Source organism: Drosophila gunungcola, unplaced genomic scaffold (genome assembly GCF_025200985.1).
Source record: "Drosophila gunungcola strain Sukarami unplaced genomic scaffold, Dgunungcola_SK_2 000051F, whole genome shotgun sequence".
NCBI classification, from domain to species: Eukaryota; Metazoa; Arthropoda; class Insecta; order Diptera; family Drosophilidae; genus Drosophila; species Drosophila gunungcola.
Window position 1 is genome coordinate 247,776 of NW_026453216.1, and position 16,949 is coordinate 264,724.

A 16,949-nucleotide genomic window follows, 5' to 3' on the forward strand; every position below is an offset into this window, starting at 1 on the left:
GTGACTAAGTTTCTCAGTTGTTTAAATATTATGTAAAGTCTTTCAGTATTATACCTTTTCCAGCGTTTGTAGGCAATATCCCGCAGGTGAATTTGTTTTTTAATTTCCAAATTAAACCATGGCTGTACGGCAGGTTTTTGTGTTTTTGTTCTTAATGGAACACAGTCTTCAAATAACCGTCGAATGTTGGAGTTAAATAATAGAAGTTGTTCCTGTCTGTCCAGTCATAATTGTCAGATTCAGTTAGTAGGTTGTTGAAATTGATTGATTTATAGTCCATTTGTCATAAACATCAAGTCAAGTTTAGAGATCGCTGGCGCACACAACTGGTAATAGAGAAGGATTTTTAACGGTACCACGCTGGACATTGGACCCTCACACGGCAAGGGCAACAGGGTCGAACGGTAAATTAGCAAACTTCGGACCCGCACAAAGAGGACGCACCGTGAACTAACGGTGCGGCAGTGGACCTTGGACTCGATCACGCGACCATCACAGGCTATAAAAGGCGGCGCAAGCGCAGCAAACCAAGGGGTAATAGTGGAATCAAAGCGAGTGCGAACGACTGAGAGTCTACAAGGCTGAGGCTTCAACGCTGAGATCCAACGGGAGCTAGGTCGTGGTTAAATCGAGCTCAGGGAGTCCTTGCGTGGAGTCTGCGATAAAGATGGCTGGGCGAAGAGGTCGAACCTAGTTCAACCTGCTAGGCGATACACCTTGCCGACACAATCCGGACCGACTTAGGGAGCCTGCGATAAAGGTGGCTAGGTGAAAAGGCAGAACCTCGTTCTACCTGCTAGGCGAAACACCTTGCCGGTCCCGACAGTGAGGTTCGCATAACATCCAGAGTCTCGAAGGTGCCGTCACGAGTCAGATACCAGCAAGCAGTCGACGGCGAGGAGCGACGCCACGAGGGACAGCGACGAGGAGCGACGCCGCAGAGGACGACGACGAGGAGCAGCAGCAGCTGAAGAGCCGCGAGGCTTGTAGAAGGAGACAAATAAAGACAGTTACGAGCCCAACAGAACTCTGGCGTTATTCTTTGGTCAAAGGCAATCACCCAACATAAATTTGAGCTAGCCGCCCGTTAATGTAGCGAGAATACATAGAAATCAGGTCGTTACAGAACACATCTAACAAAGAGCTAGTTGGCAGTTTACCAAGTTTAGGCCAAGAGAGTTAAAGTCATTTTGTACACTTTGTTCTCTGATCATGTTGCTGTTAAGATCTTCAGCCAGGATTACGTTTTCGTACGCCACAGATATATCTGATACGGACTCTAAGAGATCAGTATTTTCGGTCGATCGTTGGGGTCTATAAATACAACAGATAAACATTTGTGACTTGAAACTAGGATCTACGACTTCCACAAACAAATATTCAACTCTACCTTCGATCGGGTTTGATTTAATAAGCTTCGTTGTTGTTTACAAAAATCGCTACACCACCTGCGTGTCTTAATCTGTCGGACCTATGCAACACGTAGCCATCACATTCAAAAGGGACGTCACTGTAGCCACTTACAAACCATGTTTCTATAACACAACCTACATCAACATTTTATCCTACAAATAGTTCCCTAAACTCATCCATTTTTCTGACCAAGGTTTGAGCATTTATGTGGACAATCTTCAGACCAACTTTCTGTTTACACAGAATTCTCAGCAGACTGCTCGCTGTTGCATTATTTGTATTGAACTGCATTAATAGTGGGGTATAAGGTAAATTGGGAATCGCACATATGAATTGAGAAGGAACAACTAGATTTGAACGAAAACAGATGACCACTAGAAAACCTAAATTACTCTTAAAAACTATAAAAATAAAGAGGTCAGCTGCATAAGAGATGTTATTTACGAAAGTTATTTTGGGCAGCACGAGGGGAAAGTTTGGCAACCAGTGCGCTGGATCCAGAGAGGGGGAGAGCAGACTCAGCAGCCGCAATCGCTGAGAACTCATCAAGCTGCTGGATAATGTAAATGTCCTCTCTCCCACTGCACTTCACGTGCACAATCCCACGGCGCGTAAAAACAGCATAAAGAGATTTCTGCTAAATATGTGAAAGAATGACGGAAGGAATCTCTGAGAATTTCTTATTAAGGGCGTCTACATCAAGGTCCGATTTAGCCATAGCATTTTGTTTTCCTATGCCCAGGCTTCTCAAATCCTTCCAAACTTGACCAGGAGTCTCTGCATTGGCAAATTTATTATTGTAAAATCTAAGCTTGGAGGAAGAGATCGAGTTTGTGACTAAGTTTCTCAGTTGTTTAAAAATGATGTGCAGGCTTTCAGTTTTATACCTTTTCCAGCGTTTGTAGGCAATATCCCGCAGGTGAATTTGTTTTTTAATTTCCAAATTAAACCATGGCTGTACGGCAGGTCTTTGTGTTTTCGCTCTTAATGGAACACAGTGTTCACATAACCGTCGAATGGTGGAGTTAAATAATAGAAGTTGTTCCTTTAAATATATGGAAATTATCTCTCGCCGGAACAGGGTTTGTCGCAAAGCAGAGCTTGGTACACAGCGGCCTTAGTTTCTCTCCTTCCACAAAAGAAACGCCATGCATACGCACTGCGCACGCCTCGCTTTCGGCACGCTGTGCGTCAAGCTTACTTTGCACCGTGCCAATTTGGGATTTTAGGGAGCGCAGCTCCTCAACCTCCTGCTTTTATTCTTCATTGAGCTGGTGTTGTGTTGGTGACGAGAGTTTTTCGATTGAGTGTTTTGATGTGTTGAGTGTTTTGTCTCTGTGCTCTTGTGGTATGTTATGCATTGTTTCTTTAATGATTTGTTGTTGCACTTAAAATTGTGGATTTATTAGGAAGCGATTTTTATAGCTTAAATCCGATCTATTCCGGGAAAAATGAATTTTTATGTGTTTTACTCTTATTTATGCTGCTGCATTAAGCAGTTTTTAGTTTTTATAAGCCGTGTTTAAGGTTTTTTCGGTGTTAAAGCGTAGCTTCACAAAAGTGCGTCTATTCGATTCGATAACGATTTTATTATTTGATATTGATATTGTTTTGAACCCCTTAAAAATTTCTAAAAAGTATCACCAGAGGTATAATTAAGTTGAAAATTGTGTTTTGTTATTCGAAACCTTACAGTTTTTAATTTCGAGTCAATCAAACGGGTTTTCAATTGTAAGCACGGGCAAATCAAATGTAACGCCAACACATACATAGACAGAAACATAGATCGCTATAAAAAGCCGTGGAGAAAATCAAATGTGATGCCAACACATACATAGACAGAAACATAGAAACAGTTCGCCGTGCTAAAAATCGAATGTGACGCAATCACAAACATAGATAGACAAAAAAAGCCATGGTGACCTCAACACATACAAAGATACACATACAAAGCAGTTGTGAAAATCAAATGAGACGCCAAAACATACAGTTTGTCAACTATTTTTTTGCAAAATATAAATTGACAATAAAATGAATTTTAAATTTTAATTTTTATTTACAATAATACGATTTGTTTTCAGTTTTTCTTTAACAATATTGCAAGGGTGATACTAAAATACAATTATGAATAAAAAAAAAGAAAAAGACAACAAAAATAAAAAATAGCAACGGATGATTTTTTGCTACTAGAGTCTGCAGATGACACACGAGCAACAAAAATCTTATTGGACATCACCACTCAAAGTGAAGATGCAACGCTAAAGAATTCCAACCAAGATAGAAATGTTTGGTTTTGTTATGTCGCTTTATGACCGTTTAGGATTCATAGCCGACATTACGAGTATGCAAAGATTCTAATACAAAAAACTTGAAGCCAAAGAATGGGATGGGACCAAATTTTGCCAAATAAATTAAGACTGGAGTGGAATAACTGGTGGAGAGCACTAAAAGACATGCCAACATTCGAAACGCCACGGTGTTATTCACCGAATTTAAAAAAGTACATCAGGAAAAAGTTGCATTTATTCGTCGATGCAAGTCAAAGTGCATTCGCTGCCTGTTCATATCTTCGCATCAGCAACCAAAACAATGCTGACATAACTTTTGTAACGAAAAAGACTCGACTTGCATCTATAGACTACTCCCCATTCCGCGCCTAAAACTACAAGCTCCGTTTTTGGAATACGCTTAAAAAAACTTTTGGAGGAACATCTCGATTTAAACATATCCTGCACTATTTTTGGAGTGATTCAAAGACTATCCTACACTGGAAATTCTGAAATGATCCTTTAATGAAAACTAGTTCCGTTTACAAACTTCGCAGTACATGGAAATAGATGGATTATTAAGTAAAGCAGGAAGTATAAGTATAGCAGGAAGCGAATTGCCTGCCTTTGAGTGCACGACGTCCAATTATACTACCGAGGAATCATACATTTTCATTTCTAAATTTCCATGTCAGGCTATCGACAAATGTACTGGACAAGCGTGTACAACGGAAATGCAACACTTGCATTATTGATCGAAGTCATCTAATTGCACCTCTAATGGGTCAACATCTAATCGATCGCTTAAAGCCTTATTTCAAACCATTTTCATGTTGCGGCGTGGATCTCTTTGGACCAATAAGTTTAACCATTGGGCGTCGTCGAGAAAAACGCTGGGCAGGGATATTTACGTCCCTTACGATCCGAGCAACACATCTGAAATTAGTTGAATGCTTATCAACAGACGACTTCATTATCTGCTTGCGAAATTTTGTAAAAATACGTGGTATGCCATTGGTAATGAGAATTGAAAACTGTACGTACTTCATTGGTGTTCAAAAAAGCTTTCTGCAAGTGACAGACTATTCAAAATGATTACTTAAATTTATGAAACTTCACGTCAGAAAATTTAAAGAAAGTCTTAAAACTTCTTCTAAAGAAATCCCCCAACGATGTCATTGCGCTTTGCACTTAGCAGAAAATATTTAAAATTCTTACCCGCCAACAGAATTTCTTACCCCATCTACTTTTTCGTAGTAAATGGCATGAGAAAACTGTGATAATCAAACTGGATATCCTGGTTGTTTACTGGATGAATCTTTACCTAGGGTGAAATGGCAACGAGGACGAGTCATTAAACTCATTGCAGCCATTCGGTATGTTAAAGTAAAAACAGCTAACAACATTTTTCGCCGAACTGTTTGAAAACTTGTTATTCTAAACCTGGAGGCGGAGCGTAATTGAACTGAACCAAAACTGAAGCTGTCCGGAAAAAACACGAAATTGAAACGCGTCTTGCGAAATTATTTTAAATTAAACTAATTAAACTCCAAAATTGTACTATTGGACACATAGTGTCCAAATTGTGATTCACGTGTAAACAATTTTTAAAATATTATAAACGTCGAAAAATCAAATTCATCGCACCTCATATATACATATATATGGCTAGGGATCACGTCAACTGGAAGAGTCCAAGTATTTATCAGCATCACCAAACAGCAGGATGTATCGTTTTGCTAGTGGCTCCAACCCCACCACGAAAGTGCAAGATCAGCAGCCAGCAGCCAAGACACCAAGACCCAATTACACACGCACACATATACATATTCACATAGTTAGATTTATAAACATTGTGTTATACACTAGAAGAGATGTTCGTGCAGCCGAGATTTATATACCAAAGCTGAGTAATAAAAATCGTTCTGATTCCGAAACTTCAACTGAGAAATCGTAATTATAGCAAACACAAGTCCCAATGTTAACTTAGCTGTTCAATTCCAACCATAACTCGTGAGTCTGATAGTCGGGTGCGACCGGCCTTGACAGAGCAAAGGACAGGAGGTTACAATTCCTGTTCGCCCTAGTCTGGGAAGGGTGAAACATCCCCAAGTCCTGATGTGTTTTTTATTAAAAACCCTGTTCTTTTTTTGTTCCAAGCGAAATAGGACAACTGGAGTGTCCGCTGATTGGTACGTTCTTGGAGAATTAAGCTCACGATTTCGTCAAGGTTTTTTTAAAACATTAATTATATTAACTTAACATGCTTCATATACACTTATTTAAATGAGGGTTAGGTTAAAGAGAATTAAGCTCGCGATTTCATCAAGGTTTTGTTAAAACATTAATTTAATTTACTTATCATGTTTCATATTCACTTACATTTAAAAACTTTTGCAGAAGGTATGATATACCAGGTATCAACGATTTCAGCGTATTTCAGCGATTTCGAATCAGCGGAAAATGAGAATTGAAGCTGAAGTGAATTCTGTTTCACCCCTGGATAAACAAGTTTTTTGTTCATAAAAGTAGGTTCCGTACACCCTTTAGGCATACTGAGAAAAAAGATAAACGTTATCCGGCTTACAGACTTTTCTGTTTTTCTAATGTTTTTTTAATTGCGGTTCTGTTTTTGTCGCTCCCGAAGTTTTTTTTGTATTATTGCTTATTTTTCAGAATTTACCGGTAAGATTTCACTAGTTTTTGTTCTATTAGTAGTAATAATTATGAGCTATCCAAAACATAATATAAGCATTTTTTCAATGGTAAAGCTGTCAGGATGTTGCGCCCAAAGGTAGGGATATACTTTTTATGTGCAAATAACAACAACAACATAACATTATATTATACTCCGATCTTGTATGATCGGCTGAGGATACCATTCGGCTAAAGGAAAAACATATTAAACCATTATTAGGCGTAGGTCACACATATATTTAACTAAAAGCTTAACATTGAGTTCAATGTTTTTTTAAATATTCCCTGTTCAAAAAAATAATTTACTTACATATGTTACCTTTAAATTAAAAAATTGTTATATACCCTTGCAGAAATTATTATAATTTAAGTCAGGCTTATTATTATTATTATTAATATCAGGGTGTTCAGTGTACCGCGACCTGTAAGATCTATTGTACCCCCATTCAGAGCCTACAGCTCAGATATCAACCCACTTCCTCGAATAAAGTCGATGAGTTTTAATGGGTTGATTCTTCCTAGGAGCTCAGGTGTAAGAGTTCTGGTTCCTAAGATTTTACATCTTATACTTGCTAATGCCGGACAGCCTGCGATGATGTGTTTAGAGGTTTCGTCCTCTATGTCGCAGAATCTGCAAGTTCTACTGCTGGTTATTCCCATCTTACCTAGGTGACTTTCAGTCTACAGTGCCCGGTTAGTAATCCGGTAACGATCCTAAGTGAATTTTTCCCTAGTTGAATAAGTTCCTTGAACCTCTTCAGTCAGGCTTGCAACGTAATTCATTTTTGATTCTATAAAGGATATATATATAAGTATAAATATTAATGATCGGAAAAAACCGCTGAGTTGATCAAGCCATCAGCCCGTTTCTAAGTAAACTAGTCTATGAGATTTAAAACTGTATTAATGTAACGTTGCCAACAGTATTCGTCCTATATAAGTTGGAATAACAGTAATAGGATGACATTAGAAAATGAACAGGAAAACCGACCTAACTTTTTCGTCCTAAATCATATTCGCAAGTAACTCGGGACAATTTTCAAACAGTCTTGCCTAGGTTTGAACCTACAATTGCAAAGATGTTTGTTTGACACCAATTCTTAATTAAATAATATAAGTAAAAGTAATGTGTAAATAAAAATAAACACAACTAGAGTTTTCGTATTGGTTCCTTCATCTCTCACTACCAATATGGTTTATCGATAGGTAACAGTTGTTATCGAGGGCTAACAGCAAGCTGCAACTGTTACCAATACAGACTACAAAAAAAAATAAAAAGAGCACAACAAACTTTGTCAGCTGTCTTATCAAGTTTTAATTCATATCTCGAGTTGTGGCCTATCAATCTTGGTCTTGATCAATCTACCAATAGATCAATCTTTAACATTGTCATACTGAGTAATTGGATTGGATAAGTCATAAAAATCTATATAAATTATTGTTGCTACAAGCTAATCATGCCAGAAATTCATTGGAATTCGATTTTTGTTGGATTTTTAAAGTTAGGCGTTTTAGTTTTTTTCGGCCGGTAAGCACAAAATTTGAACAACATCTAAGTAGGCTTACCGCTCAAAGGACTGTTAGATGTAGGCAGTGTTGGCAGCTGCCGGATAGAAAAAGAAGCTGAATTTAATATTAAAAAAGCTAAACAGACTTTAGTTGTGTAAGTATGTGTTAATCCATCAAAAAACGAGGTATACTCCCTTGATCAAAAAGTTCCCGACTTTGCCACCGTGTGGCGCTCCCAGTCAAATGATTTCAATAATTTATTTTTCCCCAGATTGGTAGAACTGTTGTTTATTTTCCCGCCAATTTTCAGCGTCATCGATTGACATTTGTCCAAGTTACGTTGTCTTGTTTACATTAACCTTTGAGCGTTTTTTTCGATTTTTTGATTTTAAAAAATGGATAGAAAACAACATGTTAGAGAAGTGTTTCGGTGACAATGCTTTGCAACTAACAATAGTTCGCGAGTGTAATGGACGGTTCAAAAGTGGCCGTAATTCCATCAACGATGATGACCGTTCTGGCAGGCCATCCACTTCGACAACGGACGAAAACATCGGCAAAATCAAAGACTGGATGGCCATAAACCGCAAATTGACTATTAGAGAGATGGCAGATGAGTTGGACATTGCTTTTGGAACCGTTCAAGATATTATGGCTAATGATTTGGGTTTCAGACGCGTCGCTGCAAAGTTGGTGCCATTTTCATACAAAAAATGCATCGCGTTGAGGTCGCCAAAGACATGATTTCCAAGGCTGAATCCGACCCAGCATTCATCAAACGCATCATTACGGGAGACGAGACGTGGGCTTATGAGTATGACACACACTCCATACTCATGGATTTTACACCACGATAACGCGCGACCATTTGGCTAAAAACAGCACCAATACCATCCAACAACCACCGGATTTGGCTCCCTGCGACTTTTACCTGTTCAGTCGACTTAAAAAATCGCTCCGCGGAACGCGTTACAGCCGCCGATTTGAGAACATGGAAAAATCGAAGATGGCTCTGATGGCCATACCGCGAGCTGACTTTAAAAAGTGTTTTGAGGATCGGATCAAGCGCTGTCATAAGTGCGTTGCAGTCGATGGGGAGTACTTTGAAGGGGACAATATTGATTTTGATGAATAACTTTGTATTTTAAATAAGTATTTATTAATAAAAGTCGGGAACTTTTTGATCAAGGTAAATATAAAGTCGTTATTATTTTTTAAGCAGTGAGCTTCTTTTTTTTAGGCTTAGAAAAAATAATAGCTGCCATTTCCAAAAAAAAAAACATGGTTTAAAAATTTATCGTTTGAGAAACCAATAGCAACTTTAATAGGCAAAAACAAAGCCTAAATAAAACGTACAACATTTTATATAATAAACACTATATCTAACGGTGCATTCGACTTTTATTAATTTAAAATGGTTTAATTTAAGACTGAGTTGTGGTTTTAGCAACTTATAGAAAATTTTGTACCTATCTCATATGTACATGTTTTTGTGATAATCCTTAAGACCCTGTCCAAAGAAAATTTGTATGAAAAATATTAACTTTTATACATTGTCCTAAAATTCCCCTTATTTTATGATATTATCTCCTCACTCTTAAGTGCTTTTTCTAAATCGTAATTGAACTTTTCGAATATACAAAATATATATTATGACAACACTCTTTACAGTTTACAGGTCATAAGCCTACTAAGATGTTGTTCTAAAATTGTGCTTAACGGCCGAAAAAAACTAAAACGCCTAACTTCAAAAATCCACCAGAAATCGAATTTTCAATGAATTTCTGGCATGATTAGCTTGTCCGATTAAGTCGAATACCAACAATAAGTATGAATTTATATGGATTTTTCAATGGATTTTTTTGAGTTTTTAAGGGTATAGCAGCCGTTTTACAGTTGTTTAAAGTTTTTCAAAAAGTTTGTGTTTGTCGAGCTGTTGCAGAGTCAAAAAGTTTGTGTTTGTCGAGCTGTTGCAGACAAATGACCTATCCAATCCAATAACTCAGAATGACAATGTTAAAAATTGATCTATTGGTAGTAAAATTTTGCTAAATTCACCAAGATCGGTTGGCCGCAACTCGAGATATAAAATAAAACATAAAAAGTCAGCTGACAAAAACTTAAAAAAAATTTTTTTTTTTGGCTTGGGTTTTTTTTTTCAATTTGTAAACTAGTGTAATAAGAGTTAGAATTGGAATTTGAATTATCTTATAGTAATATCAGCATAAACCATTTGCTGCAACGGTATTAAGCTTCGGCTTGCCGATGCTTGCTTTCCTTCCTGTTTTTATACCCTTGCAGAAAAAATTATAATTTCAGTCAGAAGTTTGCAACGCAGTGAAAGAGTCATTTCCGACCCTATAAAGTATATATATTCTTGATCAGTATGACTAGGCGAGTCGATCTAGCCATGTCCGTCTGTCCGTCTGTGCGTCCTTCTGTGCGTCCGTCTGTCCGTCCGTTTCTATGCACACTAGTCTCTCAGTTTTAAAGCTATCTACATGAAACTATCCCAAAACTTGTCTTTTTATTGCAGATAACACATAAGTCGGATCGAAAGACTAAAGCATATAGCTCCCATAGGAAGAATCGGGCAAAAAATAAAAAAATTATAACTTTGCTGTTTTTAAAATTTTTTTAGTTCTTCAACATATAGTAATGGTTAAATATTTCAGAAATACGGTTTAAAATTCAAAATCGGACTTTTTCATATAGCTCTAAGAAGAAACAATAAATATAAAAAAAACAATTTTTTTTTTTAATGTAACTTTTCTATTTTGTAATTTAAAAAAAATTTTGTTTACCTTATAATAATTTGACAGTTCAGAATTACGCTTTTAATTTTATTAAAATCGTAAAACGATATCATATAGCTGCCATAGGAACTATCGAATAATTGAGCTGCAAATCATCATAGCTTCATTAAAAATGTTTTCAGAAATATTTAATTTTTGAAATAGCTGGAAGGGTATATGAACTTCGGTTTGCCGAAGTTTGCTTTCTTTGTTTACATATGAACAATAATAACACAATACTTATACACTTTTAAAAATTATTTACATTTCAATTTGCTGCACACCAGAGCAAGGAAGCAGGGATACGTACACTTGTAGCCCTTGATGATCAAGGAGGTGAGTCCAGTACTAACAGAACAATATATCACAGTTATTAACATACATGTGCATTTTACAAAGAATTATACTATACATATGTGAGACATCTCATACAAAATAAAATTTTTCGTTGGGTCTCAATGGGACTTTGCGGTAGCACGTTGTCTGAGATGGACTAATATTTATTCTTTTTTTAAAGGGTTGTTGTTGTTATAATTAAAAAAATGTATTTGTTTTTTTATTTCATTTTGTTAAGGTGCATATATCTAAGAATACACACTGAAAATTTCATATCGTTCCGGTGAATATATTCAAAGCTACACCCAAATTTTAAAAGGCGTTCAGAGTTCTTGCAAGTAGAAGAACAAGCTTTAAACGCGTTTTTTCTCAAAATGGTGTTTTCAAAGTCCAACATACCAACATTACACGAAAACGGCTAAAGCGATTAGTCTCAAATTTTAAAATGAGCTTTATATATATTTTTTTTAAGTATTAATTAAAGATTTTTTTCGATAAATATATTTTTTATAAGCAATTTAAAGCCGAAAATTATCTCAAAAATCAATTTTTTTATTTGGGAAGCCGCCATTTTGTCAAAAAACATTATTTTGCTTGTTCCTTCGGATACAAACTATGTAGATTGGACCAAACTTTAACGACGTCTCTTTGATTTTCTAATTTCGGAGGATCCAGACCAAACATATAGTGGTCACCGAGATATAGTTAAAATATAACATAATGTGTGTACAAAACACGGTCCGCAAATAACTGTTATAAGGTTGAAAAATCAGTGAAATCGGTGAAATACAGTGAAAAGTGAAGTTAATATAAAATTATAATAAAAAGGTAAGGTAATATTTATGTAAATATAAAAGTACAAATTACAATAGTTTTCAAATCTGTATCCTTTTAAGATGATAGACTTTATAAAATTATTATTTTAAAGGTGAAGCTAGACTTTTATTTATATCCTTGCAGAGAATATTATAATTTCAGTCAGAAATTTGCAACGCAGTTAAGTAGACAAATCCGACCCTATAAAGTATATATATTCTTGAATATCATCACTAGGAGAGTCGATCTAGCCATGTCCGTCTGTCCGTCCGTCTGTCAAACTGTCCGTCTGTCCGTTTTTAAATATATACGCATATAAATCAAAATTTTGATGTCTTAAAGAATATTTAACTTTTGCAATAGGTGCAAGTTATATAAACTTTTCTTGCCGAAATTTGATTCCTTTATCGTCTAAAAAAATATTTAATTTTTTGTCCATGCCTATTGATTTTGGATGCTTTTTAAAAAAGTTAAAAATGTGTAACTTTACTTTTATTGAACATTAAAAAGGTTTTTAAACCTTTTATCTTTTGCAATTTTTTTTTCAAAATATTATAAGCAGTATATTCTGTAGTTCTGTTTACTTAGTCACATTTTATTATGGTAAATGTTCCTCCAGCTCAGATATTTGCGTAATTTTGAATTTTAGAAATTCGTTTTTTTGTGTTTGATTATTAGTATTAAGGATGGACAGCCAGTATTAGTTCCGTTTTCGATTAAAAAGTCGTCTTTGAATAGCCTTTCTAGCTTAAGCAGAAACGAATATCTGCCCATTGAAATTTTCGCAATCATCAAAAAAAAATATCAATCTCAAGCGTTTAAAAACCAAAGCAATGCCGTCTTTCCATTTGAAATGGTTGGGATTTTTGATAAATGTGAAAGTTCGATTTCCACCGAGCACATCCTCCATCCGATAACAACTAATCTGAATAGCTGTGCATCGTCAAATAGCCTAGTGATTTTGTTAAACACGTGGGTAAAATATGTAGAAAACGTAAGAAATGTGCAAAAATTCTTACAAATTGTGGCAAGGTGTGAATTACTGCGCTTCAGGGGCGCCAGATAATTTTTTTTCCAAAAAAAATGTGGCTCGTCTTTTTTTTTTGACTATGTAATACCTACAATCTTGCTTTAAAACCAAAAACACATAGCGTGCTATAGCTTTTTATCGAAAAAGCGCTTAGTATGACTCAAAAATGTATACTAGCCCTTAACTCAAAGTATAATCTATTTTTTAAGAACAAATCATGCGAAATTTCTAGTTTCGCTAGCCACTTTATGTTTTAAATTGAGTCTTACGCAAAACCACCCACGGAACCGCCCGAGGGGCGTACAGCACAGTTTGTGAGAGGATAGACGCAATTTATAGGAAAAGGTATAGTGAAAAAAAGTGGGACTTAATTTTGTGTTGGTGAAATATAAATGACAAAACGTCTGCTGCTCCGTTGCAGCTGATTTAGCATAGATGCAGGTTGCTTAAATGAAAGTTCTGAGAGATTATTCATGAAGGGATTTCCTAGGTGGATTGATCTTAATCTGCATAGGGCCGGACAGGAAAAGAACAGTTGTTCCTGTTCTGTTCCCGTCATCTTCTTCCTCGTCCATGCAGCTTCCGCAGAAATCCTTTTGGAGTGCGCCCAGTCTGCTGGCATGTGAAACCACTAAGCAGTGTTTGATATTGTATGAAAGTTTTTGTTGGTCGCGTAGATAGACCTAATAGCCGCTTGGCTATCGCTGATTATGTTAATCCATCTTCTTTGACCTCCGCCGACGTGGTCATCTAGTTTTGAGCCGTCAGTGTAGATGCTAACTGCATCTGTGGGCCCCGACTGACCCTGCTCACAGTTTTCTCTACTTGGGAGTAGGATTTCAAAGGGGGTGTTATCAAATTCTATTGGTTTGCACAGGTCCGTTTTAATGGGTATTGATTTGCCTTCTTGGAGAAGTCTGGCAGGACCATATGCTTGGGATTTCCATTGCCCAGTGTCTCTCAAACTAACCGCCGCTATTTTAGCCCGTTTCATGCCGGCTTAGTCCAGACTAGGAATGCTCAACATAGCGTTTAGCGCGTCGTTGCCCGTGAAGATGACGACTACATCGTCCGCATATGCCTTAACCTTATTTACATAGCAGTTTATTGACTGCGATGTTTCTCAACACCTAGGTCAGCGAGGGGTCAGCGCCTTCTATGTCTAGGAATGCAACCAGTGAAAATGAAACTTTTGGATTAGGCTGAATACAGCGTGTAGAGCTAATTCAGTGGATTTTCCTTTTGAGTATACAAGCTATGCGGCCGATATTTGTTTTAGGTCGATGATTGTTCTTGTATGCAGTCCAATCAACCGCTCAAAACTTTTAAGAGGGAAGTAATTTCGACTTGTCGGTCTGAAATCCTTAGCTGATCTGTGTGAGGCTTTGTCTGCTTTGGTTATAAAGACCAATTTGGTTTCCCTCCATGCTGACCGTAGTGTGCCTATCGCCAAAATATTTCGGAAAATTGTTGCTAGTCAGTTTTTTATGTTTTTGATGATCAGTTCCTGGTGATTTGAAATGTTTGAAGTTGATTATGGCCCATTTTATGTTGCGTTCGGATAGAAGCGTGTTCAGATCGATGCCTGAACCGGCATAATTTTTTGGACATGCAGACGTGGTGCCGGTATACCTACCGTTAAATGGGTGCCTAGGAGTAGGCAGAGATGGGTATGATTTGGAAAGACTCAGCCCTGTTGTTGCTTGTAGGGCTTTGACCAGTCCTCTGACTAGCTCGTCTGCTAAAATGGACGTACGAAGTTTAACTCCTTTAGGGCAAAGTATTAATTTCTATTACGTTGTGACTAGTCCAGAAACCTTGCCTCCTACAACCCAAGGTTCCTTTACTAGGACTATGTCTGATCCGCTGTCAACCAAGCAAAGCAATAGTGCAGCAGATGCGGCCTTACAGTGTTGGACAGCTTACTCGCTCCTGCTGAGGTCCTCCTCAGCTTCGTCTGCCGGCGTCATCGCTTGCGTCTCTTCGCGTATAGAAGCGTCGGTGGAATAGCCGTTATCCGGCTCATCCTCTATGGGAGCTTCGATCTCAACGGCAAATACCTGCTCTGCTGTGTTGACGATCGGGTCTCCTTCTAGCTCGGGTCTCCTTTATAAACATTGATGCGAATTGCACTTCTATTGGGGAAACCGACTTCGTGCTCATACGGCTTCACCCTTACGACCTTCCAGTCATGCGTGAGAAGTTGGGGATTGCATCTCTGCAGCCAAATATAAGCTCGGCCGAAACACCATACAAATACAAATGACGGCTGGCTGCCCCTTTACTTCTTCCCACTTGTTCCTTGGGATCCGGCCTCCGGGGTTTCCCTGGTCCACAAGTCCAAGCAGGACGCTGTCTCGCGTAATGTCCGCAAATGATAGGGCTGGGTGGACTTTGGATCCTTTAGGCCCATTCCACCTTCTTCAGTCATTCGGCTGAGGGGTTGGCAATCTTGCTCCTTTTATGGGATCACATAGGTAAATATCGGTTGCCCTGAAATATCGGTTGCCCGACGGTCTTCAATGTAACCACTGCGGGTGGCAACCGACTGTCTGCCACCTATCATCCCTAGTTTGGGATGGGGCCTTTTCGGGAAAATCCCCGAGCTGGTGCCAGAGCAGGTGGAGCCAACGCTCGCTGAGTATCGTGTTCTTTGGAGTGGCGAACTCCATATTATTCTTATTTTGTGTTGCTTCCATAATAGGTCCAACGAGAATAGGTGCGGAGAATAGGAAATGTCCAAACGAAAAATAAAACAAAGGGTCGCCATCTTCCTGAGCCCACCCTTAGAGACTGAGCTAGTTTTTAACCCGTGCCCTCAGCCAGGCTGACTCTCGGCACGGTCCGGCTTACACCTTAATCCGGCCCGGGGTAAGATGCTGTGTGGGTTAGGTTGGGTTAGGTTGTGTGTAATGGGAAAGGTATTGTGTAGAGCAACTATTTAGATGCGGCTATTCGCATCGTCGGTACTGCAGCTAAGCAGCGACAGATACCCACTGGCTGTTCGGTGCTGTTTATTACAGAGGTCTTTGTCTTATGGAACACAGCTGACCTTATATGGCAGTTCGCTTGGTGCCCTCAGAACCATCTCACTAGTTCTTTGGACGTTTGACGTATGCAAATCATTATTAGAGCTACAATGATTTAAAACTGGGTGAATGCAATTTCTAATTCATTTACTTGGCACAGCAAAATCACCAAATCGGGGCTATCAATCTCACTACGAATAATCTTAACCATTTAAGCAAAGACGAAGCATCGTTCTACGGTTGTCTAGGGAGGTAATGTAACACTGGCTCACATAATTAAATTGACAATTCCTTCAGGGATCAAACTTTGATGTTGCGGTGCAGTTTGATTATTGTACCATTTATTTTTAGTCTTTATTTACTTATTTTTAAATTTTTTTATGTAAATTTTATTTATTATCTCCAGTTCTGTCACTTCGGCAAGCCGAAGTTCATATACCCTTGCAGCTATTGCAAAAATTAAATTAAAAAAACGTTTAAGTCTAAAATTTTTCCATTGGATAGACCAATTAAATATGTTACATTATCATGTTTTAAGTTTATTTTAAGTAAGTTTGAATTTTGAAAAACAATGTTCCGTTTAAATATTTTCTGTGGGTGTATGTTTAAGAACATTCAAACTATGATGATTTTTAGTGACAGCTATATGAAAGGGTCTTCCGGATTGAATAAAATTAATTTATTCATTTATTTATTAATTAATTAGTTTTTTGTTTTAATATTTTGATTGTTCCAATGGGAGCTACATGACATAGTCGTCTGATTTTGATAAAATGTAAACCGTAATTCTGAAATATTTATCTTGAAGAACTAAAAAAAATAAAAAAACAGCAAAGCTATATTTTTTTTTTGTTTAGTTTTCCGATTGTTCCTATGGGAGCTACATGCGTCCTCAGATCCGGCTCGTTCCGACTAATAAACTACCTGCAACAGGAATACAACTTTTGGGAAAGTTTTATGCAGATAGCTTTAAAACTGAGAAACTAGTGGAAACGGACGGACATACGCTGATTAAGAATATATGTACTTTATATTGTTTCCATAGGACCCGGCTCGT

At 37.5% G+C, this 16,949-nt stretch overlaps 1 protein-coding gene across 2 annotated transcripts in view; it reads left to right on the forward strand.

Moving 5' to 3' along the window:
• Positions 1-16,949, forward strand: part of LOC128264029 (synaptosomal-associated protein 25) — a 475,697-nt gene that overhangs the window by 114,863 nt on the left and 343,885 nt on the right. The window contains exon 4 of one of the 2 annotated variants that reach the window (XM_052999312.1): positions 10,969-11,017. The exons of the other annotated variant lie outside the window; for it this stretch is intronic. Coding sequence (XP_052855272.1) covers positions 10,969-11,017 — 49 coding nt within the window. The remainder of the gene's footprint in view (positions 1-10,968; positions 11,018-16,949) is intronic. 2 annotated transcript variants of the gene reach the window in all.